The 27661-nt window shown below is 39.0% G+C and overlaps 1 protein-coding gene across 3 annotated transcripts in view; it reads left to right on the forward strand.

Annotated features, from left to right (window-relative positions):
* Positions 1–27661, forward strand: part of LOC148651421 (retinoic acid receptor beta-like) — a 263163-nt gene that overhangs the window by 103368 nt on the left and 132134 nt on the right. For all 3 annotated transcript variants that reach the window (XM_088601681.1, XM_088601679.1, XM_088601680.1), the window contains 2 exons: positions 24927–25113; positions 25230–25415. In XM_088601681.1, the coding sequence (XP_088457807.1) occupies positions 25107–25113; positions 25230–25415 (193 nt within the window). In that variant the 5' untranslated portion in view covers positions 24927–25106. The remainder of the gene's footprint in view (positions 1–24926; positions 25114–25229; positions 25416–27661) is intronic.

A 27661-nucleotide genomic window follows, 5' to 3' on the forward strand; every position in this document is an offset into this window, starting at 1 on the left:
AACACATACAGTAGTCATTTTGTTGCCTTACACATTTGGCTGAAATAAAAAAAAGAAGAATTCTGCTGACTTTGCATATTCTGGTCTTTTGTGGGACCCTGTACATACTGTACTCCTCCACTGGCTGCAATCTTGAATTTTGAGAAGACAGAAATCTGGTGTTGATGTGCTTCGTATCATCACGGGTGACATGGCTACTGTATGCTGGCAATAGGGGAAACTAGGGACACAAATTATTGTGGGCTGGCAATAAAACCACATTAGTTTGAAAATGTAAAATGAACACTGGTTTGATATTTGAATCAGAAGATTCTTTCTAAATATGTGTTTCAAATCATTCTGTTTAATTAGACGGGTGTTACAAAATCCATCAACCATCTTTACTTACAAAGTTAATCTACTTACTAACCCCTGGAATTGTGCCTATGGAGTTTTTTTGGAGTAGTAAATGAAGCTTGTTTGATTTATGAAGAGATATTTTCTTCTGCAAATATGATGACATCAGGTATTTAACAATGTTGTACTAATGTATTAATATGGTCAATATGATCTAATAATAAATCATAAGTAACCTAGAATTTTTTTTTCTAAAAAGAATGTTTGCTAAAATATGCAAGTTACTAATAACAACTTTAAAGTTCTTAATGCTTACTGAATTATATGGTACTTTTATCTTGCCAGGCATATACAAAGCAGCACACTGCAAATTGTTTTTTAAAGTCTGGATTCAAATATTATTCTCAGTATTCTCAGTATTCTGAGAGATCCAGATGGCACACAACTGCATTAAAGCAAGCAGTCTTTGATGATAGCTTTCATTTCCATAACTTGAACGTCTTGCATGCTTTCTTTCTGCAGGTTGCAAATAGGTTCATGCCTTGTTCGCACATTTATTTTAATACTGTATATACTGTATATACTGTATATTCTTCAAGAAACAGAATTTTCCCAGCATAGAAGTTACAGCATATTGATGTAACGCAACAGATGTTTTTTGAAATTATATCAAAGTAAATTTAATTAATTTTGTGATGATATGGGGGGATTTTCCAGCTGATGAAAAAGTAAAGCATAAAATCCTTCAACTTTTTCAAGTGTTAACCCATTTCCTGCTGATCATGTTTGCTCTGGCACAGAACTGGGAATTCCTCGCAGTTTGAGAAAGCATTGTGTGCATTAGAATTTCAAGCCAGATATAAAGAGAGGTGGGAATAAGTAAGGTCTGGCTGTTGCAATGACCGTTATTGTTGTATTTTTTGGTTTTAACATGACCAGTGTAAGATGATCAGGGGAAGGGTCATTCATAACCGGTATTTCCGGAATGAAACACTTAATATTCTTAATGTAGACCTGAGCAAGATGGCCGCCAAGGACCCGTTGTTGGAGAAAGCCTATATTCAGCGATACAATGAGACACAGGTGAGCCGCATCAGGAAACAAAATATAAATGCCCTGGAAGCAGTGAGCCAGCGCGGAAGCCGATAAGGTTGCCGATAAGGAATGCGTTTTGGAGGAAGAGGAAGAGGAAGAGGAGGAGGAAGAGGAAGAGGAAGAGGAAGAGGAAGAGGAAGAGGAAGAGGAAGAGGAAGATTAGGATTGTGGTTAAAAGGAATAACAGACTACGGTTTACGGATTACGGACTATGGTTTGTGGGTGCGACTTGCGACTTAGATACGGGGCGGATTTGTGTGGACATACGGTCTTTGGAATTTGGATTGTTTAAGGATACAGGAAACGGATTACGGATTGGAATCGGAAAACAAACGGACAAAGTAACGGAGAAGATCAGTGTGGTATGAGTAACATCCCTTTTACACCTGCTTTTCCCCTGGCCACACCACACCAGCCAATGACCATAAGCATACCACTTTTTCATAAGCCACCTACCCTGACTCAAATCCCGACTCAAAACCTTCTTCTTCAGAACGTCTTTTATTTTCTTGGTGTCTTTTTCTACCCCTTGCATCTTCTAGTAGGCTTCTAATCCCTAGTGTTTGCCTGTGCTAATTTTTTAATCTCCTATCTTCGATACTGTTTTCTGTTTAGAATGTGTATTTTATTCCTGTAAAGCATTTTGAGAATTTTGAGAAGACACTTACTTTTAAAGGCACTGCTTAAAATAAAGTGTAGAATTAGTAGTAGTAGTAGTAGTAGTAGTAGTAGTGGTATTAGTAAAAGCAAAATCAAACAGATAAGGAGGTGCAAAGTCTTTAAAGAGACCAATAAGATTTTACACACTATGATACAAGCTAGAGGAAGCCAGTGCTGGACCAGAAAATAGCTCATAAGGTGTCAGATTCAGAATAATGCCAAGGCTGTAGCAGCAGGGTTTTGGACTTGCTGAATATTGAATAACGTGTGTTGTCATTCAAGCAAGAAAGAGCTTAAAAATAATCCAACAGTCATGTAATGAAAGAATTAATTAGAGCTTCTACTGCAGATAAAGAGGGACAAAAGCACTTATAGACCAGGTTGAATAAGTGTATCAAAGTACAAATTTGAATAAAAAATAACTGTACAGTTCCTAACTTGAAGACTACGGTCAAATCAATGAACACAATTATGTGGTACAACTGTAAATTTTCAATGAAGGAAATGAGTCAAAATAGATCAGAGCACTGCATTCAAAACTCATAATTCATGCTTCAATAAAGAACATTACAGACAATTGACTGGCATCTCATTCTAAACAATAGATACTGTATAAACTCAGCACAGAGGAAGGACTTTGATTGGAGCTCTGACCATTGTGGATGAGGTGGCTTCTCATCAAGACATAGTTTCACATATAAATAATCTATAAATCCTAAGCTTTGTTTTACACAGATACAGGATGTGAACAAATGTACAAGAACACTTATAAGAATCTTATGGTAGTAAAGACATGGAAAGCTACTTGGAAACACAGCCACAACTCTTTTACACTAAACTTTAAAATCAGATTTCTAACTCTGAGCTACCCAGTGGTGTTTTTAACATCACCACAGAAACGTTTTTGTTATTGCTGGCTGATGCAAATCTCCGGCAGCAATGGAATTCCTTTTTTAAAGCCTGTATTGTTTTATTTGGATTTATATAGGTCTTAGTACTCAAATATTGACATTAGCACTGAAATATAATTGGCACATTTAGATCAAATGAACTCATATAATACCAGTATGAGTGAATTAAATAAAGCAGCAGGCATTGTTTCCACTGAGTTTTAAAGAATTTTTCATTCCTTTCTGCATGTTTCACACGTTTATATACTGTTATTAAGGCAGTACAGGGAATGTGCCCTAAAGCTGTCAGAATTAACATTCCTAGATAAGTGAAAATATGGATTGAAAATGATGGCAATTTTGGCAGCCGGTGTCCTACACCCTCCAGGATTACCAAAACAAATGTCATTAATGTAGCACAAAGAAAATTGACTTTCAATGCTGTTATCCATCTATCCATTTTCTAATCACTTCATCCCATTGAAGGGGAGGAGAAGCCTATCCCAGCAAGCAACAGGCTCAAGACAAGATGCGAGCTGGACAGGACACCGGTTCTGTCACGCCCCACACTCTCCCTCGCAAACGACGTTACATTCCCGGAACCTCTGCTTCCCAATCTCATCCCTGATTGAACCCAGCACATTCTCACATGCATCAGATTCCTCAAATTCTCACTCCCTAACCAATCATCCAATCACACCCCTTTCCTTTCAGTATTTAAACCCCCTTCGCACACCTTCCCACGCTCACTATTGAGAAGCCTATCTTAGTATTCTCCAGTGCGTGTTTCCTAACCTTTTTGACTGATCTCCCGTTACGAATCTTCTGCTTCTGCCTCTTGACCTCGCCTTCTGGATTTTGCCTTTGAATTGTTTGACTATCTCTTGTTACCGGACCCTTTGCCTCCCTTATCGACCCTGCCTTTGGATTTTGTCTTTTGGATTGTCCCTTTGCTACTCTGTGTCCTGTGGGATTCCGGTCACGCATAAGGATCCTCCTATTCCACGTTTTGGTTCCCTGACAGAATAGTGAGCCTTATTAAAATGGATCCAGCGGACCAGAGTCAACTTTCTATTCTCCTTGAACACTCCCGGAATCTGGACCTGCTAACTACTGCAGTCCAGCAACTAGCTGACCACTTTGCACTTCCGCCGTCTCCCCCACCTGCAGCTCCTGCCCCTGCACCCCCGCTTCAAACACAAACTAAACTTCTACCCCCTCCCCTCCCGGAAAAATTTGATGGCGACTCCTCCAGTTGTCAGGGCTTTGTGACTCAATGTCAGATGGCTTTCCACATCCGTCCAGACTGCTTCCCCACCGATGGAGAAAGAATTGCTTTTATGGTTTCTTGCCTCTCTGGACGAGCTCTGGAATGGGCTGGACATCTCCTCTCTCGAAACGCTCCTGAGACTGCTAACTTCCACCTTTTTCAGACAGCTCTACAATCTGCCTTTGGGCAGTTGCACTCTCGCCACCTCATTGTTGCACGCCTCACTTCCCTTACTCAAGGATCTCGCTCTTTTCAGGACTACTCTTCCGAATTCCGTTTTCTGGCTGCTCAACTCGCTTGGGATCACAATGCCCTGATTCACTACTTCCGCCTTGGATTATCTGATGAACTCAAGGATCACGTTGTGCACCTGCCCCTGGACTTCCCATCACTTGACTCCTTCATTTCTCGAGTTTTTGAACTAGAGCTCAGGCTGCAACAGCGAAGGTCGGACAATCGGACCCCTCCCACACCCTCCCAACTGCCTTCCTTCCATAGACTGACCTCCGAGGAAAGAGATTGCCGACGTCGTGAGGGGCGTTGCCTTTACTGCGGTTCCCCTGATCACCTCCGAGCTGCCTGCCCCAGTCGCCCTCCTTGCTCCTATCCACCTGCTGTTATGGCCAGTGGCACTTCTTCCTCTCCCAGATCTGGACTCTTTCTCCCAGCCACCCTGTCATGGACTACTGGACAGACCTCTCTCTCTGCTTTTGTTGATTCGGGCTCCGAAGAGAACTTCCTTGACTCTGGACTCGCTTCGTCCTGGAATATTCCCCGGTTGCCAGTCACCCAGCCCTTTCGGCTCCTCACTCTTGATGGCTCCCCCCTCTCCCCTGGTCTGGTGAAGTGGCAGACCCCTCCCCTCACTCTTCGCATCGGCGCCACCCACCAGGAGGTCATTCGGTTCTTTCTCATTCAATCCCCTTCTCACCCATTGGTTCTTGGTTTCCCGTGGTTACGGATTCACAACCCACACATCTCCTGGTCACAAGGGGAACTCACAGCCTGGGGTTCCCATTGCCTTTCGCATTGTTGTCAGCTTCCTCAGAAGGTTTCCGTCTCCTACATATCTCAAGATAACCTCCCCAATATCCCTTCCCAGTATTCGGACCTACACCTAGCCTTCAGTAAACAGAAGGCCCTATCCCTCCCGCCTCATCGCCCATCTGACTGTCCTATAGACCTAATTCCAGGGGTCCTACCCCCTAAGGGCCATGTCTATTCACTCTCCAACGAAGAGACTCAGGCTATGGAAGATTATATCCAGGAGTCCTTGGAATCTGGTTTCATCCGCCCCTCTTCCTCACCTGCCTGCGCCGGTTTCTTCTTTGTTAAAAAGAAAGACGGCTCTCTCAGACCCTGCATTGATTATCGCGGTCTGAATAACATAACTATCAAGAACAGTTATCCCCTCCCTCTGATCTCATCGGCTTTGGAATCACTCCGGGGCGCCACTATTTTTTCTAAACTGGATCTCCGCGGTGCGTATAATTTGATCCGCATTCGGGAGGGTGACGAATGGAAGACGGCATTCATTACTACCCACGGTCATTATGAATACCAAGTAATGCCGTTTGGACTGATTAATGCTCCTGCTGTTTTTCAGGGGTTCATGAATGACATCTTTAGGGATATCTTGCACAAATATGTCCTGGTATACCTGGATGATATTCTGATCTTTTCCCAAAGTCCCCAGGAACATGTCTCTCATGTGCGTGAGGTTCTTCATCGTTTGATTCAGAACAAACTCTACGCCAAATTGGAAAAGTGTACTTTCCATGTTACCAGAATCCACTTCCTTGGCTACATCCTCTCACCCCTGGGCATTGAAATTGACCCTGCCAAGACTGAATCCATACAAAACTGGCCAACCCCCCAGAATTTAAAACAAATTCAACGTTTCCTAGGATTTTCCAATTTTTACCGCCGTTTTATTAGGAATTTCAGCTCTGTCGTCTCCCCCATTACAGCCCTGACCCGAAAAGGTCATGATCAAGGGAAATGGACTCCTGAGGCAGACCAAGCTTTCCTTCATCTCAAGAGACTGTTCACCACAGCCCCCCTCCTCCATCACCCAGACCCCAACCTTCCATTCATTCTTGAGGTGGATGCCTCAGCCAACGGAGTCGGTGCCATATTATCTCAACGTCATGGAGAGAAGGGTATCCTCCACCCCTGCGCCTTTTTCTCCAAAAAATTGTCCCGGGCCGAGACTAATTATGATGTTGGAGACCGAGAACTACTGGCTATCAAGCTCGCCCTGGAGGAATGGAGACACTGGTTGGAGGGGGCCCTACACCCTTTTACTATTCTTACAGATCATAAGAATCTCTCTTACCTACAAACTGCCAAACGTTTGAATCCACGCCAGGCCCGCTGGTCACTTTTCTTTTCTAGGTTCCATTTTTTTATTACTTATACACCGGGATCCAAGAACATAAAGGCTGACGCCCTATCTCGCCTCCATGATCCCCCTGGCTTTTTGGACCCTCCTGAACCCATTATACCCCCTGAGAGAATTGTGGCTGCTATTAGATGGGACCTGGAGAACCAAATCAAACGTGCACTTCACAACCAAACCGTTCCCCCTCAGTGTCCTCCAGACAGACTCTTTGTTCCGGATACCTTACGCTCCACTGTTCTTCGCTGGGGTCATGACTCACTATTTGCAGGTCACCCCGGTGTCAAACGTTCCTTGGAATTCATCTCTAGACATTTCTGGTGGCCTTCTATGAGGACTGATGTTACTGGGTTCGTGCAGGCCTGTCCCATCTGTGCCATGTCCAAATCCTCCCGTCTCAAGAAGCCCGGTTTACTCCAACCACTCCCAACCCCTAGAAGACCTTGGTCCCACATCTCAGTGGATTTTCTTACAGATCTTCCTGAGAGTCAAGGCAAAACTACCATTATGGTCGTGGTAGATAGATTCTCGAAGTCGGCTCATTTCATTCCTCTTCCTGTCCTCCCATCTGCTCAAGACATGGCTAACCTCTTCATTCTTCATGTCTTCAGACTTCACGGCATTCCTGAGGATATCGTATCAGATCGAGGACCTCAATTCATTTCAAGATTCTGGAGAACTTTTTGCAAATCTCTCGGGACTTCCACATCTCTCACGTCTGGCTATCATCCTGAATCCAATGGACTGACGGAAAGAACCAACCAGGACCTTCTTACTTACCTTCGATCTTACGTCTCTGCTTCTCAAGATGACTGGGTCTCTCTCCTCCCCTGGGCTGAGTATGCTCATAACTCTCTCTCTTCCTCCACCACTGGGATGTCTCCCTTCTATTGCTCCCTGGGATACCAACCCTCTCTTCTCCCGGACTCTATCCCTGATTCGGATATTCCCTGCCTCCAGACGCGCCTCACTTTCCTCAAGAGGATTTGGAGACAAGCCAGATCCGCCCTCCTGAAGACCTCCTTGCGGCAGAAGACCACCGCTGACCGTCATCGACGACCTGTGCCCAGACTACGACGAGGACAGTTTGTCTGGCTGTCTACTAAAAACTTGCCCCTTAGACAGCCTTCACATAAGTTGGGACCCCGTTTTATTGGACCTTTTCGCATCCTCTCCCAGCTCACCCCTGTAACCTATCGTCTTGCTCTTCCTCCAACTCTCAGGGTGCACCCCTCCTTCCACGTCTCTCTCCTGAAACCCTACCACAGATCCCCCCTCTCCCGGCCTCGGCCACCTCCACCCCCACCACGACTCGTTGATGGTCTGCCTTCCTACACGGTCAATAAGATCTTGGATGCCCGCTGGCTCCGAGGTCGCCAACAATTTCTAGTCGACTGGGAGGGCTATGGTCCTGAGGAACGTTCCTGGGTCTGGGAGAAAGATATTTTGGATCGCAGCCTCATTGATGACTTTGTTCGTACTCGCTCTCTGAGGTCGTCAGGAGCCGACCCTAAAGGGGGGGGTACTGTCACGCCCCACACTCTCCCTCGCAAACGACGTTACATTCCCGGAACCTCTGCTTCCCAATCTCATCCCTGATTGAACCCAGCACATTCTCACATGCATCAGATTCCTCAAATTCTCACTCCCTAACCAATCATCCAATCACACCCCTTTCCTTTCAGTATTTAAACCCCCTTCGCACACCTTCCCACGCTCACTATTGAGAAGCCTATCTTAGTATTCTCCAGTGCGTGTTTCCTAACCTTTTTGACTGATCTCCCGTTACGAATCTTCTGCTTCTGCCTCTTGACCTCGCCTTCTGGATTTTGCCTTTGAATTGTTTGACTATCTCTTGTTACCGGACCCTTTGCCTCCCTTATCGACCCTGCCTTTGGATTTTGTCTTTTGGATTGTCCCTTTGCTACTCTGTGTCCTGTGGGATTCCGGTCACGCATAAGGATCCTCCTATTCCACGTTTTGGTTCCCTGACAGGTTCACTGCAGGGCAGACACACAGACAGTCACACACACAGCAGGGCCAATTTTACCAGAAGCCTGTTTAGCTACCAGTATAACTTTGGACTGGAAGGAAAGTGGAGGAACCGGAGGAATTCCACCTGAACACAGGGAGAACATACTGTACAATATCCACTCAGATAGCGCCCCAAGTTTAGAATTGAGCCACCAGCTGTAACAGATGTCGGAAGGGCATGCTGTGGAATGATAAGGAGAGCAGTAGAGACCCTATGCGTAGCGGCAAAAGGGGGCAACACGGAGGTGAGCCCAGGCTCTGGGGGTCAGACGATGTCGGTATAAAAACCTATGCCCTCAGGCCATGGACGTGGGGCGACTTGCTAATAGGCGGGTCTCACAACATCTGTATCCTCAATACTGAGCCAGGAGCAGAGCAGACGCAGGAAGTAAATAGGCTACACAACAAGAACCACCGGAAAGACATGAATAAGCACAGGGAACTAGAAACGGGAAAGTAGACCGCCCTCTAGGTGTACAGGGCATGACACCAGCAGTGACACTCACCACTGCACCCCCATGCCACCTCAACCATGCCACCATTTAAACCCTGATGTAGATTTCAGATTTTTCTCCGTAGATACAGTAAAGGTCTAGCTTGCTGGAGCTGTTCCTGCATTAAACACATTTTTCTTAAAGGCTCGGATGCTAAGATCTTCAGGAAAAGAAGGCTGAAGCAGCTGAAGTTATCAAAGGTGTTCCTTACAGATCATGCAGCATAACCATGAATCATTCATGCGCAATACGCATTTGCAGATACTATACAGACTATGCTTCCACTGTACTCAGTGTAGAAAAACAAGGTAATTGGAGGATATGAAGTAAGACAATTGTGCACTGAGTATCCTTATAATAAGAGACATTTAAAAACAAGCGTTACTGATCCCAGTACTCATTTAACACTGTGGACAATATTAAGGTAAGATTGAACTGTTTCCTGAGATATAACTGCATATTTGATGCTTTGTTTGTTATTGTATGTTTAATTAAGATATTCTGTCATAACACTGCATAAATAGAAACCTATTCATACCTGATTTAGTTAATGAAGGTTGCCATATCCTTGAAAAAAACAATTTTTAAAAATAGGCTCCCACAAGCATTAAGCAGTGACCCTACAATACGTTTATCATGTCAATAGAGGTGCTTTCTACATTTTGGTCAAACTGTCCATTTTTTGTCTTAGGCAATGGCCTATTATTTTTCATGGCCAATCGCCAGGATGCAAGTACTGATTTGGCAGGCATTTATATTTATAGGTTTCTCTTTGAAATCCTGTTTAATCAAAATAATTCAACTGCAAAACAGAAAAGGCTATATTTGGAAAGCTGTACAACTAGGGAGTAAAAGTTTAACAATTCCAAATTATCGGAAGACAGCCATTTAATGGAAAATGCACTCTGACAGGGGGAAGCTGTAAATTAATGTTAAGACTTGCAGATCTGTATTACGTATCTTGGTCCAGCCTTCACTGTTTTTGTTTCTGAACTTAAAATCCACCAGAGAGTTCCTTCATTACATTTTCTACCTTTATTGTAATTAGCTGGTCACAGTATTCAGCATCACCGTTCCGGTACATGGGTTTCATGCCGTTTATATAAACAAACACATAAAGGATTGAATCCGTTTGTGAGACACAAGGTAGCCCTTGGAGTTTGCTAAAGGAATGAATAGAGCTAGCCATTAAAATTATTTTGTATTGCTGTGGCAAGGAAGAGCTGAAACATCGCTTTAGTTGTAATACATTTTCTGAAACTAAAGAAGGGATCAACTGACAGAACACATGCTCTGCATGTCTTTGCTACCAACAAGGAGCTCTTAGTTTCACATAAACAAATAAACAAAGGGCTGTACTCTCAATAATGTGACCGTGGCATTTTTTATGCTGTCAAAAGATTGAGCTGTTTGATTTTGACCCCTTAATTGTTTGAATGTAGTATTAGCACTATTCTTTGGCATTAAACCGCAAAATGACTTAGAACTGACTTAGAATTTCTAGTTTAAAATATACAATTGTTTACCCCCCTGTACCCACCAGTGTTAACACTAAGTTGCTAATGTTTCACACAAACTAAGAGAGGCTCCACTCTTCTTAGAAGACATAAATGATGAATGATAAGCATGCTTATGTACACTATGATGAATGGGCCAAAACATACATGATTAATATCATCATGGTTTAACATGCGGAGTTTGTTGTCTTAAAGGTTAAAACGCAAGAGAGATACTATATTTCAGCCTTTTGCAGATACTTGTTCTCCAGGATATTATGCTTTCTGTAATGAATCCTGAGGTGTATAAAAAAGAACAATACCTTTCAAACCAGTGATTGCACCAAGGGTGGAAACAGGAAGCCAAGACAGTGATAGGACACTTTGAGCAGAGTTCGTAAAAATACAGTGTGTGATGTGATGAGTTAAATGGAGCTTTGTTAAAGGGGTCCTTAGTTGTAACTGGAAGACCACTTCCATCCAATGATCTTCATCAGGTCTTTTATGTGGATGTGTATCAAAACAGTTGTGCTGTATTTTTTTTCTTTCTGCTATACCTCAAGAGCGGGAAAGAAAACAATATTTGACTCGGCAGTATCCCAAGCACTTCAAGAAGTGAGCTCCCTGAATAGCTAAAAGTTTATGAAAACAGTAATTATGTTGTAAGCATGTTTTTAACACCTCAAATGACACCTAACATTATTTTTATAAGGGTAGCATTAATAGAACTCTTATAAAAACAACGTTTTAATTTGTTATCTCTGGATTTCATCAACAATTATTAATTAACAACCTGAAGCCTACCTGTCAACTATGAAGATAAAGGTCCACAAAGATCAGATCACAGATCTACACAGAAATCCAGAAGTATCTAAAGCAGAAATAAAGGAGGGAGAAGACAAATACTTTCCCAAAGGAAGTTGTATAGGCATCATAGACATAAGGAGAAACAAAGGAGAATCACAACTATTAATTAAATGCTTATATCTAAATACTAGGAGTATTTCAAACAAATGACAGGATGCTACCATATTAATAGGCAATTATTATATAATTGGGATCACAGAAACATTATTAACTGAAAACGATGAGGATGAATGCAACATTAGACACTACAATACGTACCATTCCTGAACAGACAGAAAAGATAGATGAGGGGGAGGTGCAGTGCTGTATATTATAAAATGTATTCAGGTTCGAGAAAAAACAGACAAATAAAGAGCCTCTGAACCAATTTGGGTCAGACTGGTTCAAAACCATTTCAAAGGTAAACCACCAAACTACTGCACAGTAATTTGAAATTAAGAATTTATGTGGAAAAAGAAGTAGATTAATCTGAGATTTCACCTTTCCCAGCATAAACTGGGAAAAGCCTATAGGAATGTCTGTCTAAGATGAAGCTCATACATCCTGCAGTTTTCAAACAATGCAGGAATTTGCACTTTGGCACACATCATACAAAAATATTAGTCCAATCTGTCAAGTTTTCTGTTTGAGGAGTGAAACCATTGGGTTCTACAGTATGTTTTGCTGATAGTTTATATGCTCAAATTTCCACTCCAATCTGTTAACATCCCATGTGCAGAAGAGTAGTGCTAATGCAGTCTTGTGCAACTCAAAAAGTTGGGCATCAGGGTATTAAGAAAAAAGTAATATATATATATTACAAACATGTGTAAAGATCAATGTTAAACAAGTTGTTTAAAAAAAGTAAATGTTGTTGAACACATGTTTAAAAAATGAATACAGCAGTTGTGTAAATGCACAATTTGCATATGAGATGTACAGCAGTACAATGAAGGCATTGTAAACATCGTTAAAGCAGGATACATATGGCATCCAGCATTACGGTTTCACTTTTGGAGCTTATATTTCTTTTCTCAGATATCCATATCCGTTGTCCATTACATTTTTCACAAATGAATATTTACACAGTACTAGCATGATGCTTTGTTTTGAATCAATGTCAATGTTGAATCTCTTTAAAGCCACTGTAGCTACTATGAGCAGAGAGATTGCATATTGTACTGTATGCTTTTTCTAAAAGATGAGGCAAAGAAGGCACCATGCACTTACAGTGCTGTATGTATTTCATTTTTATACAAAAGGCTCTGGTGCAAAGCAAGACTGAATCTTATACAGTACTGTACTGTATATTTAGACAAATCTTATACTATTATAAGTGAATAAATTATAGAAAAGATACAAAATGTGTCATTGTTACAATGTTTTTCAATTTCAGCACATTTGTTGAAAGCATTATCTGAGTTCTAAAAACTGCTTGCATAAAAACCCGACTTCTCTTTTTGTTTCTAAAACTTCTGTAGCAATTTGGTGATTTATCAGTATCAGTATTAGTATTATTTAAATCATCAGGAAATGAATTCGTTGAGCTTAGTGTATTCGAACAAACTAGGCACAAGCATACATTTAGAAATATTATCCATGTTTTAATGACAACAAAAAAGAAAACAAGGCAAAACAGGTGATCATTGGTTTATCAGTTTTCTCCAGTTCTCAGATCTGTGCACTTTCCCAGTTCCACTGGACAATTTAGTGGCTGGAAGCCCAAGGTGAGGATGGTTGACTCTTTGGGTGTCGGTGGTACACGTTAACACAACCACAAAAACATAGACACTGAAAGTTTAGCAATCACAACACTTAGAGTATCCTATTCTGTATCACTAGGCCTCTCTATATCTGGCCACACATTTTCAACTGCATCGCACTTCTGCCATCACTTGATCATCCTTGGGATAGAGAAAATTGATTGATTCAGGCGGATCTTAATCACGGACATCACCAAGAAGAGAAAAACGATTCACCTGGGTTAAGAAAAGTGGAGTTACAGTGTAAGAAAAAATACCCCACAAAGACATGAAAAGCTCATTTTACCACAGCCACTGACAAAAGTTGTAGTTTCTGCTCCTCCAGGCCGAACCAGATGTATACACAGTGTGAACAAAAACAAGTCTCCTTGCTGTATTATGTGAACTAATAGCAGGAGAATGGAAAGTGAAATGTCAGTGAGGAATAGTGAATTTCCCTCTGTGATGACTGGGGACTTCTATGGTAACATGGTGTCCAATGGCCTCACCAATAAAGATGTTTTCACAGTGCGCAATGCTGCCATTCAAACTTCACACCTAAAATTTGAAGAACACCACTAGAATAATTTTATAAGAATAAGTAGTAATTTAATTATCATTATTAGAGATTTCTTAGTAAAAGCTTGATTGTCTGTACTGATATTGCACGTTTTACACCCACCCTTTATTTAGTCCACAGAGACTCGCATAAGGATTTCCTTCATCTGCTTGCTATGATTTGTTTTAATAATGCATAATTTCTCTGAATAATCCTGACCTTTATCTAAAAAAGGTGGTGTCACTATTGGCCATGATCACATTAACAATCACACCCTCTTGTTCTTTAGTGAAGTGATGACCTCAGGCACCAGAAGGTTTTCTTTTAATTGTGAAATCTGATGGAATGTCTGCATGTACATTAATGTCTTACTGTATACAAATGAATGTTATAAATACAGTATTTGATTACATATTCTAAAATGTGGAATAACTTTTAATTTCTGGAGGGACACATGCTGAATGCAGCTTGCTTTGGATTTGGATAAACTTCAAACTCAGATTCCCTGACTGATAATCCAAGATTTAGGACATGGTTACCAATTGGTTGATTTTCTTTAAAACTAGTGATATGGTGTTGATAGACTCATCTTGGCTGCCTCAGATGCTGAAGTACTGTACATGTCAATCTCTACCACTGTGTCCATGAGCACCAAGTTGTTTGTCCTCTGCTTTCTGCTCCATTTCTCTACAACATTTCTTAGACCACCTGAGGCTGCCTTTATTTATGATTAGAATCTGATTAATAATAATAATTAATAATTGCCTACACTTATATAGTTCTTTTCTGGACATTCCACTCAAAGTGCTTAACAGGTAATGGGGACTCTCCTCCACCGCCACCAATGTGCAGCTCCCACCTCAATGATTGATGAATGCTATTTTTATTTACTAATTAAATGTTATCAGAATTGATTGTTCTGAATCCCTAAAATATATACAGTATGTGTTTTGAAAACAAGACACATTTATCTTGTTTTAAAGATATTAAAAAAATATGCAAAACAGGCCTTACATTTGGATTTTTAGTAAAGAGAAAAGTGTTTATAGTTTTGCTTTCTGAGTTACTTCTTTTGGTATATGTTACAGGAGAGCAAACTTAAAATGTGCATGTAATTAGGCAAAAATTAAATCAAATCCAATTCAAATCACATTGCAATCCCAAATTAAATACCTGATTCCTGATAATAGTGTTTTGTTTGGTAAAGCTTTTTTGAGCTTCACTTGTTTAAATTCTACTATAACCATTTAAAAGTAAGCAGACCTTTGTGATTAAAAACATGTTCTAGCGATATCACAACCCAGGTGCTTTATTTAAATTCTGATTTGTTTTAGTGGATCAAAATTCTCCTGCAAAAAGCACTGTAAAAGTGAAAAGCTTATATTTTATGTCACCACACCATTAACTACAGTAATGTTGTTTAAAATGCTGATTTATTATTTTCAGACTATTTATTTTTTCTGCTTGTCTGCCAGTAGAGCCAGATGTTTTTAAAATATGCTTTTTTTTAATGCTGGAGCCACACTAGTCATCTCCTTTTCCACATTTTGGGAAAATAAATGGCCAACTTTTCCGCATTAAAGTGACCACCTGTAGACTTCTCACCAGCACACCTCTGATCTTTTTTATCTGCAAAAGTCTGCATTTTTTTATTTTTTCATGCTTCTCATAGCACGAGTAGGTAAAGATTACCAGCCAGAAGCTGTATCACCCAGCAAGTCACCACTGGCGACCCCTTGAAGCTAAGCATGTGTGAGCCTGGTCAGTACCTGGATGGGAGACCTCCTGGGAAAAACTAAGGTTGCTGCTGGAAGAGGTGTTAGTGGGGCCAGCAGGAGGTGCTCACCCTGCGGTCTATGTGGGTCCTAATGCCCCAGTATAGTGACGGGGACACTGTAACTGTAAACAGGCGTCGTCCTTCTGATGAGATGTAAAACCGAGGTCCTGACTCTCTGAGGTCATTAAAAATCCCAGGGCGTGTCTTGAGTAGGGGGTGTAACCCCGGCGTCCTGGCCAAATTTCCCATTGGCCCTTACCAATCATGACCTCCTAATAATCCCCATCTATGAATTGGCTTCATCACTCTGCTCTCCCCACTAATAGCATGTGGTGAGAGTTCTGGCGCACTATGGCTACTGTTGCATCATCCAGGTGGATGCTGCACATTGGTGGTGAAGGAGGGGGAAGGAGCGGAGTCCCCATTACCTGTAAAGTGCTTTGAGTGGAATGTCCAGAAAAGTGCTATATACTGTAAGTGTAAGCAATTATTATTTTTATTATTATTAAAGGAGTCGTAGGTGTCATTTGTCATGGAAATAACCTGTGCAGAGAGAAGTTCATTCTATGTTTGCAAGAATGGAATGTTAAGAACTTTGATTCCTCATTTCATTTCTGAACAACAGGGACAGAACTCAGAATTAACTACAACAAGCCGGACACATACAGTAGCTGGGTTTGATGTCTTAGCCCTGGTTGGCTTGTTGTACATTTGGGTTGGATCAGACAATCTTGTTTTGTGTTGAAATAATGCTTTGTTCTATTATTCATGTGAAGAAATTCATACTGGGGATTGAAAAGACTGTTGCTAGGTTTCCATAATGTAAAAAAAGATCTGATATGTGTGTATATGTAAGTGCATGCATGTGTTTTGGAAGGTCAAATGAACAGCCAGATATGTAGATATATTCTTCTAAAAAGATAAATAATAGGCAAATATAATTTACTGATCGAATGTTATGTGACCAATAATGACCATGGTGAGCCAGCTGTATGATGCTTTGCCTTGATTAATTACACATGAAAGCAAACAGCCAATATGCTCATGCTGCACAGTAATATTGACCTTTTTGACTCACATTCCCAAGGTTGTGCTCATTATTACATTTTTTTCTCATTCCTAAATACTCCGGTGACATTTTCCATCACTAGACAAGGTGTGACATCAGTCAAGCATGACAGGTCATTTCATTACATTCTTTGAAAATTCTCTAAGGGCTTGCCAAGACTAGGAATACAAGGTTATACATTAAAACCCCTTCTCCCACAAAACAAAGAAATCTGTTAAACATTTTCTTGATTTCAAAAACACTGATAAGGTTGATTACCTTAAGGTTATTATAATTGTTGTTGAGGAGGATTATGATGATTGTTGTTGTTTTGCTGTTGTAACTTTACACAAAATCTTTTAATCTTCATATTAAAAAAGTACAAGTGACTGTTTGCAGTATATCCACTGCTGTAGTATGTACAAAGCATTGAACTGCAGCTTATTTTATTTAAATAACAGTACTTTTCATGGTCTGTCTTCATTGGTATGGTGATTCCACCATATAACATGATTAGTGTATGTTACCTTCAAGGCAATTTTGAAAGCTCATGCTTGGAGAAGTAGTTGATACTGCTTTATAGTGATGCAGGTCTGGATATAACTAAAGTCTGTTTAAAGAAAATGGTACACTTCTCATTTGTATACACTGCATGTGTATTTTCAGGTATAATGTCTAGTTAAAATGTTTGATGGAGCATGAAACCACTGATTACATTTTTAAATAATGATTATTTCTGATTGTTATTTCATGGCTGAAGATTTTAATGGAACATAGCAAGACAGTATATGAAACTGTCTCCAGCAGTAATGCGATTTACTGTACCTCTAGACTGCATGTCTCATCGAGAAAGCAGCACCCGTTCCAACTATCATAGCATTATTTTTTTAATTAAGAGGACACAAATTATATTTTTATATAGAACACACTACAGTGTGTAAGTATAAGTTGAACATACTTCAAGAGTTGTTTATTTCAAACATTTACAACTGCAGCTTATGCCTCCAAAAAGAAATGTAAAGTTAGGAAATATTTGGCCTGAATTATACATTTTCCAGTTGAAACCTAATAATCCTTCCTATTAATCAAGGTGTTCATTTCTTATTCTTAATGAGTCACAGCTGGGTATCATATGTTATGCTAAATTTTGTTAATCATCTGAAACATTGTATAGATGTTATTTTCAAGTGTTTTAAACTCTAAGGAAGTATTGCCACGAACAGTGGTGAGGCTGTGTTTTAGGAAAGAAAAAGTGAAATCTGAATTTAAATCAAGTCTGAAAACATTGATCCTAGAATAAACTAGGTTGCAAAGCTAACTTTAAGCTTTGCAGCAACAGAAAAGACAACATTTTTCTATGAACAGTATTCTATGATTTTCTTTGATATCTCTTAAAAACGTGAGTAGACACATCTCTTGATTGTAGTGTAAATATAATAATACTCATAAAATATGCCTTTGATTCATTTTACATCCATATCCTCTTGTCGTTGTTAACAGTGGGATCCACCTGACTTTAAATTGATTTCCTACGACAGTTTATAAATTCTCCTTGAAAATTAATTTGGAGTCCATATCATTCACATTCATTTGTCACCAAAGGTTTCTTCACAATGAATAGGGTTACTTTTTATAGTGTATATAAAGGTATAGAGGTTCATTTGAAAACAAGCTCACCGCATGAATAGTTGATTTTTTATGGTAAACTTCCTATCTAAAAGCCTTCACTTGATAACTCCTGACAAATCACAAAATAAGTGAATCCTGCAGTAATTCTTGACTTCAAAATCAACAAAAGAGTAAAACGATGTTTTGCATTGTTATACATGATGCAGCATAACACAAGTATCATGCCATATATACCATGAGCTATGTAACTACCAATGTTTGAGACAGTTTTACTTGGAATCCAATGTACAGTACAGTACAACTCTGTTATGCTGAATGCCAGAAAGGTCAGAATGGTAAAAAGAAGTTTTTATGTATGTGTTACTTTATTTATTTTCTCATTTGTTTTCCATATAAATGGGCGGAGCAGTGGCTCTGTGGCTAAGGATCTGCGCCTGTGGCTGGAAAGTTACTGGCTCAAATCCCGCGGCTGGCAGAGGAATCCTACTCCATAGGGCCTTTAGCCCCCGCTGCTCTTGGGGTGCTTTACAATGGCTGACTCCACGCTCTGACCCCAAGCTTCTCTCTCCCTGCCTGTCTCCCTCATGGAGAGCAAGTTGGGGTATGCAAAAAAACAAATTCCTAATGGAAGAAATTGTATATGGCTAATAAAGTGATCTGATCTAATCTTATCTTATACAATTGCTTTTATTTGGCAAATAGCAACAATATCATTTATATATCGTTGCATTTTATTTTTGTTTTAATATTGGATATTGTACGGAAGCCTATTAGCGCCCGGGAGAAAAAGTATGTATTGCTTTTCAATGAAATAATATTGCAGTTTAAACGATTAACTTATTGTGTTTGAACAAGATAAGAAAGTGCTTACATGAGAAACGTATTGCATTTAAACAAGATAAATTTGCCTTGAAAGGAGTTAATTTTGCTTTTAAAGACATAGTGTGGCATTTAAACGAGATAGCGCTCTGCTAATGCATTGTCAGCAACAGGGGTAAAGACAGAAACATTGTTCCTTCTCCTTTCAAATGACACGTTTCCTGCATTTTGCTGTGTAATTCAAAATTCAAATGTATTTTATGTAAGCATTAGGCGATATTGTTAACAAAGTAATTATATTTTTTAACACCATAAGTATCTTGTCTAAACAAAAAAATATTTTTTATGCAATAATTATCTCATTTATCTCATTTTTTTTTTCATTTAAACGCAATTAATATTTGTTCTCCATAGCGCTAATAGGCTTCTGTAATACTGCTTCCAGAATTATGACTGATCACAAAAAAGTTAATATACTCTGCTGTAGTACATCAATGTTGCAGAGATCTTAAATCTTCTATCTAGTACGCTAAGAGGACACGACATGACATGGATTTAAAAAAATCACAGACATAGCAGTATGAATAAAGTGAAAAAAAAATCATAATTTTCCTTCCATTTATTAATAAGTATATTTAAGATTAATGTGGCCTGGAGATTCAACTGTCAAAAAGTACATTTGAAAAAGTTTTGTATGGAAAAACTTGAAAAAAATCTAATATTTTTTTAGAAAATAAAGAATTGTTAGGTCTTTCGAAATATCTGAGCAAAAAATTGTAAGCACTCTTTTCAATAAGTACCACTTACTGAATGCAACATTTTCTCCTTTTCAGTACTTGCAGTTTAGACATGATTTCAACCTGTTAGTGGTTTTCTGCAGCTTTTATCTCAGTTGACAGTTGAATCTCCAGGCCCTTCAATAAAATTAAGTTATCTCTAGCCTGTACTTTTTTCACTTTTCAAAAGTTCATCTTCAATTTACATGTATTGAAAGATAAAGGAATGTGATTATGTCAGCTTGAATTTCATACAAAAAAAAAAGGTTCACGTTCAGTTCTTCCCCACTCTGTACCCAGTCCTACAGAATGTTTCAGAATTACTTTTGTTTATAGTAAAACAACATTAATAAACTAATACGAGTACTTTCATTCTATAAATTATTTAATTTGTATAATAATTAATATTAAATTCTGTAATAAAAACAAACATAAGTGAAGACCTTGTGCAATTTTCAACAGGATAGGATGTCGTCCATCCATTTTCTGATCACTTTATCTACAGCTGTTCAGGTTTGCAAGGCAGCCTATCCCGGCAAGCAACAGGCAAAGGCAGGACACACCCTGGATGGGACACCAGTCCATCGCAGGGCACACACACAGACACGCACACGCTCACATCACAGGCCATTTCCCCATAAGCCAATTAACCTACAGTACCATAGCAGACTCCTGACACCATGGTGAGCATACAAACTCTGTGCAGATTAGCACCCCAGGTAAAGAGATCAACCCAGGGCACCAGTGCTACGAGGCAGCATTGCTAACCACTGTGCCACAGTTCTGCCTATTTCATCAAATCAAAGTTATTTTAAGCAATCTCACTTTATCTTAATTAAAATAAAATTGGTCAATGATCATTGAAAAATTAGATTCTGTTATTTTGAGTCTCATTTTTTGCATTTTGCCTTTAAAGATCTCTGGCCATATAAAATACTGTTTTAGCACAATTTAATTCTTGATAACAATATTTTATTTTAGAAAGTCCGTCTTATGTTAAAATATCTCGACCATCTACTTCAAATGTAAGCGATATATAAAACAATAAAAAGACAATCAGCTTAAAGGATCAAATTAAATATAAACCTGTCTTAAAAATGTTTTAAGATGTGTGTTTTTTTCTGAAACATTAATAATAATTGTGTGCCCAAAAGAGAAGAGTTAAGTGATACAAATATTTGGGTGGGTTTACATTTGTGTTTATTTATCTGAATTAATATAAACTGTGGTTAACTATAACAGTAGAATAACTTGCACTGGTTTGTTTAACTAAGATAACCCCCTGACGTAATAGATCAACAGAGCACTGAGCAAATATTAAAGTACTCAAACAACTTTATAGCCACATTTCTAAAGCCTTTTAGAATGGTTAAGTATGTGAACTGTAGAGTATACTACCATGATTGATACTTAATTGCCAAAGGTCAGTAGGTCAACATGCAGTCAAGAATAACATGCATGTTCACATGTGAGGTATTAAATGGCTTAATATAATTAATATGAACAGGTACAGTACATGATATTGCACTCTTTTAGTTTTTGTTTAAGACATTAATTCTATGAATTGGCGTTATTACTCTGCTCTCCTCCCCACTGATTGCTGATGTGTGGTGAGCGTTCTGGCGCATTATGGCTGCCGTCGCATCATCCAGGTGGATGCTACACATTGGTGGTGTTGGAGGGGAGTCCCCACTACCTGTAAAGCGCTTTGAGTGGAGTGTCCAGAAAAGCGCCGTATTAGTGTAAGCAATTATTAATTAATTATTATTAATTCATTTTTATCACATTCACTGCTGTATGCCTAGAACACTCAGAAGAAAGAAGACAGACACTTTAGCTCTATACACAGAGTTCAAGAGCAGATGTGTGAACTAAGGGATAGACACAGCATGAAAGAATATTGTACATCCCTGCAGCAAATCCAGAATCCTCTACAGGCTATGAGCAGTATTCTCCAGTTTGTTTGGCAACTCCACACCTTAGAGAAAGTTTCTGTTTCAAACAGAAGTAATCAGTGTCAGATCATACATATACATGAGCATACAATATTCTGAATATACAATATTCTGAATACAAAATTCTTCTTAACAGTGTTAAAATAATTGTATTATGTACTTGAATATCCTTCTACCTTCATCACAAACGTTTCTTTATAACAGCTGAGCATGTTACAGTATGTCTTTTGGAATTTCTATGCTGTTGGTTTGAAAACAGAACAGAAAGTTTATGTGTGAGGGTTTCAATCTAAATTGATCTTTTCTGACTTCAGGAGCACGAGTGAGAGCTACGATATAGTCCATATATTTTTTTTAGTTTAAGGCTTAAATTTAGCAAACAGGCTGAAACCTCTGTTTATGCACAGTTCATCGTATTTTGCCAAATTAATTGACCAGTAAGCTCAATGAAAATAAGGTGTGTACATTTTCATTAAAAAAAGGGTATCTTAATTTCTTCAGTGAAAAAAAAAACATGTGCAGTAGCTCTTATTTAGCACAGCTACCTGGCTATCATGCTCAAGAGTACTAAAGCAATATCTTCCTATTAAGCTACAAGAATCACATCCATAAAGAGCATTAACTGGGGGATCATTAATTATGAAGTGTAGTTACATATCACTTTAATAGCACTATAACTGCAGATTGGTGCATTATGACTGCAGTTATATTGATGCAGTTATAATTCTGCTGAACTAGATTTACTGTGCAGATTAATTGGAGTCTATCTACTCTTTTATCTATTGTTATTTTTCTAATTCTACTGTATGGTTCTCGTGGTTTTTGTGGCACAACTGTTGCTGATATCTAAATAAGTAAATTTTATACTAAATTAAACCTACAACTAATCTTGTGTTTTTCCTTTTTACACTATTAAGACAGTACAGATGTGCCAGCCTGTTTCCTGTTTCCTTCCATTGTGCAGTTACAGTCCTATATGGACCAATCGGATGGGCTGGACAATAACTGGATGTCCTTTGCTTGCTCTAGAATGCTCTAAGGATTATTTAGGCTGTGTGGTTATATTTGCCTTTTATTTTATTTCTGCGTCCTTGAGCCAATGGGGTGAATTCAGTCTTATGGATTGTTAAATTATTCTTTGGGATAAAGAACTGGCTTCCTACTGTACTGCATTGGATGCTTTTCATGAATGAACTAAATTCAGAAACTTTATAAATGTCAATTTAAAAGAAAGTTAGTCCAGAGAATACAGAACTATCACATTTACTGTATTAGCTGAAACCCAGCAAGATAGTTACCTAATAATGAACCACACTGTAATTAATTTACAATTAATAAAATGCATCCATTATAGAAGGTGATTCTGCTTAAACTGGGAAGCTTATTTGCATAACATAATAAAGGAAACCACAGGCATAGCTTAATTCTTTCAATGCAAGTTCACAAGAAGTTTACTCTTTCCCCCCAAACAGAATCTATTCTTAAAATGCACACTAGCATTTAAAAATATCATATGTCACACAAAAACAGAGGAAGGAAATGCATAGACCAAACCTACTGTGTGTTGTGTAGGTATACTGATGTAATGTGTTTTGCATTGATTTAACAGTTCTTTAATAAACAAAATTTTAATGGTACATAAGCTACCCACATAGTAGTTTAGGTGGGTAGTAGTGTAGTGGGGTAGTGGGTACCCACATAGTATATATATATCTTTAATTCTGATCCTTATTAAAATCCAAGTAAAATTTAATCTAAACAAAACTGATCAAGATTAAGTACCTTTTTGAGATGCTTGTATTATGGAAATTGTGTTCTCCAGAGGGAGGAGAAAATCTGCTTTGTTTTTATTTTTTTTTCCTGTTGTTGGCCTTCCTTGCCTGAGATGAGGTTTCTGGGAGTAATCAAATTAAGGGTGTGTTAACCTTAGCTGCTGCCCCTCACAGATGTGTGAAAACTTCAAAGCTAATCTTCCTCTGTGAGAGGAAAAGCACAGCCCAGGGGTAGTGAACTGACAAGAAGAGATGATGATGGTGACACAGTGGATAAGTGAAAAGTCAGATCAAGAGAACAGCGTTGAACTGTGAGCAGCTTTCAAACTAATACAACAGTCTAGATAAGGCAGGCTGTGCTTCGGTTTGTATTACCATTATGTTTTCTGTAATTTATTTTGCATCGGTATAAGGCCTTTCTTTTCCATTTATTCACACGATATGTGACACTCATACTCACACTAATACTCACCCAGCTTTAGATTCTGTGTTAATTTTGTGATTTAGTTGCTTTTTATGACTACTCTTTATGATGCGTTACATTTTGTTGGGTGGTGTACTGTAGTTCCACTATCTTATTATAAGGGAATTTGCATTTGCAAAATAATGACAGGAATACCAACACCCATTTTACTTAATACTCCAGATCTATTCAACACCATCATTATCTCTGTCATCTGTGCAAGAATCACCACCACCCTCCTCACACCCTGAAGTAATGCTCAGTGATTTCTTGATATATAAAATCCTCAAAACAATCTGCATTATCATTTATATGGCTACAAAAAAACAGATTTACATATTTACAGATTCCCAAGTTTTCTGTGCTTAATTTTTGTGACTTTTACTTTGTGCCGTTGACTGATTCTGTTATTCAGTTAACTCATAACATTAAAACTCTGATAATTACAAAACATCTGGTCTTCACTTTTTTGACCTTTTTGGTAATCTTTACTGGCTTTTTGGTGTGATCTACTTGATACCAATTTTTAATAGTACCAATGTTTTGTAAGTATAACATTCTTTTCCTTCCCAGATGAGTTTTACTTTCTGTATAACATGAACACTACATTTTTTTCCCAGGCAAAAATACCCTTGTTAACTGTATTCTCTCAAACATAAAGTATAGGCTACAGCATAATTCTTAGAATATAGAGTGCAAAGGTTTAATATAGAGACTTTGGAATTTTGTTCTTGTAGTGTGAAAGAATTTGGAAAATACTGTTTCTATAGATGTTCAGATATAAATGTATCGATCTGAGGCAAGCTGTCTTACTCAGGGTATGCATGTGCTGTAACATTATTTTTGAACTTCTTGCTTTTTCAGACAACGGAGGATTGTACTGAAATGAGAATGAGAAGCTGAAGGACCTCTTTTGTTAGCAGCCCTGCAGAGGCTGCCTTTATCATGAGATTTTCATGAGCTTTTCCTCAGCCTCTGGAAAAAAAAAAGAAAAACTGAAGAAGAAGACAGCCATGGAGGAGTGAATCCAGAACAGCTAAATCAATGGATGGTATCCTCTTCACCCGTTCTATTACTTAAATGCCTTTTTTGCTGCCACACGTTAAGGTTGTAGTTGACGGGCATAAACGCAATGATTTAGAGATCCTGTGCTGCCGTTGATCCTAGGAGCAATGAAGATGACAGCCAGGAGTCAATCCTGCCACATTCCTGTGGATGACCAAATGAACCGTTATCCGGCTGGCACCTATCCTTTCCTTTTCCCCTCAGTGATAAGTGGGCTCCCTCTTCCTCCTCTCCAAAGGCTTCAGGGTCACCCTCCCACCAGTGGGTGTAGCACCCCATCTCCGGCCAGTAAGTATAGCCTGAGGCTTCCCTGTGATGTGTGCGATTTGTCTGGTGACATAAATGATTCAGTGCAATATCAACACACGTGCTTTGATTTGCATTAGATTGGTGCCACGTAAAAAAAAACATTCTATGCATCACACTTAAAAATCCAGATGTGAGTTTTACATCACCAGCTCATTGAGCATTCTTTTTAATGTATTTACATGATGAGCAGATACTGTAGGTCGGTCAATTGCTTCTTTGGGAAAACAAAGTACTGCCCTGGTTTCATAAAACTACCAGATGTACAGTATTTGCTGTTTGGTATTCTGTTGAAATAAAATTTACAACAATGGGTTTATTAAAAATCTGTGTTAACAGCCATCTAAAAAGACAGTGTCAATTTCAGTACTCTGGTCATATCCTAATTAATGCTCTAGATGGGCAAAATACGTATGTAGACTATTTGGCCTGACTCAACTGAGGGAATGGCAGTCTAACTGAAAGGATAGGCTACCCAAACCTTCCTTCAGTTTTGCAAGGAATGACCTAGGGAGATTAATGCAAGGTTGTAGGGAGGGTTGTAGGGGAGGCAGGGATGAATGCATGTTATAAGATATACTGTACAGTACAAATGGATGACCTGGGTGCAAGACAAATATATGTAGGCAAGCAGAAGTGTGCAAGATAAGAATCTATCCATTCTCCTGAACTTCTGTTATAAACGCGTAAGTAGTTGATGATCTCCTGGTGACAATCAGCTTGATTGAAGGCAGTCTGTCTGTGAGAGAAGTTTCGTGAACAATGAGATGCTCTGTTTCAAAAATCAGCAGCCAAATCCAAAAGAACTGGGAAACCAAGTCTGTGAAAAGCCTAACCTCACCAGCCCATGACTTTCATATTGGTCTGATACTGTACCTCTACATAATCTTTCTACATAAATAAGAAGTTTAGGCATGGAAATTAACATGAAAACACAACCTGCACATGAGCTGAATGACTGTAGTTTGCCATCTGCATATGAAAGTGATCTGCATGCTGAGAGGCTTTTCAGGGGTAATGTTGACAGCTGATAAGTCATTGTCTTTGTTGGGCCAGAAAACATCTGAGGTGGTGACAGAGACAGGGGTGGAGTATTTTATTCAGTGATGAATGCCATTTTGGCCTTGACAGACCTGTGAAACAATGCATGTATTTATGTCAGGCTGAGTTTGATATGGCGATGCTCAACCCAACTTGTGTGGCAACGAAAGAGTGAATAATTTGGGGAAGAATCTATTTTAACACAAGAATGCCTGTGATCCAGACTTAGGTCAGCCTTACTGCTCACTGATACTGAAGTCTCATTTTTTTCAGCAGGACAGCGCAAGATCACATAGTCCCAGCATTATAATAGCTTGAATTAAAGAAAATTATTTTGAGGTCTTGTTGGAGCTAGTGTTTTCTTCTGACATGAGCAAAATAAAGCATCTGTGGGAACATCTTACCAATGCCTTCAACAAGAGTAAAATAAACATAATAACATAACTACGAAATAGTTATGCCTCTCGTATTTTTTGCAATTGGACATTGCAAGTTAAACGTTTCAAAAACTCCTTCAATTAAGTGTTGTGTTTCCATCAATTATATATTGTGTATGCTTCAGACCTTGGTACTGACAAAAGTTGTTTTTACTGTTAATCAGTCATGTAATCCATTTTAATTCCTGTGCTTAGATCTGAAAGCAAAGTCAATATGAAGCACTAAGTATAAAGCACTTTAACTAATTTATTGGGAAACCTAAAAAAGTCAAAAGATTTTAAAAAAGCCGAATCATTCAGCTTCAAGTGCAGTGTGATCCCTTGCCTAAGGCAAAGTTAAGGCCTGCTTTCTGTCTTCATCTTTTTAATCTTCAGTTTTTGGAATGGAGGGTGTCTAAATGAAACCCTGAGAAGAAGCTGAACTTCTGTGCAGCTGTGGAGTAAACATTAAGCTGCATCTGATCCCAAGATAAAAGATGTTAATCAGAAGTCATCACATTTGACTCCAGCCTCCCGTCTTGTTTTGCCCAGGTTTTGTTTCTTTCTCTGAAGGTTTGTGCCTGTTCCCTGCCTTTTTGCATTAACCTGTACAGCACATAAAGGACAAGAAAAAGAAGCATCGATCCAGTTCTGACAACGTTCAGGTGGGAAATGTTGGTGCACCGGGATGGTCAAACCTTTACACACATTTTCAATTGGATTGGATTCAAGTCAGGGTGAATGATTAGCCTACTAAAGGGCATTCACTGT

Source organism: Lepisosteus platostomus, chromosome 12, assembly GCF_059453375.1.
Source record: "Lepisosteus platostomus isolate fLepPlt1 chromosome 12, fLepPlt1.hap1, whole genome shotgun sequence".
Taxonomy (NCBI): Eukaryota; Metazoa; Chordata; class Actinopteri; order Semionotiformes; family Lepisosteidae; genus Lepisosteus; species Lepisosteus platostomus.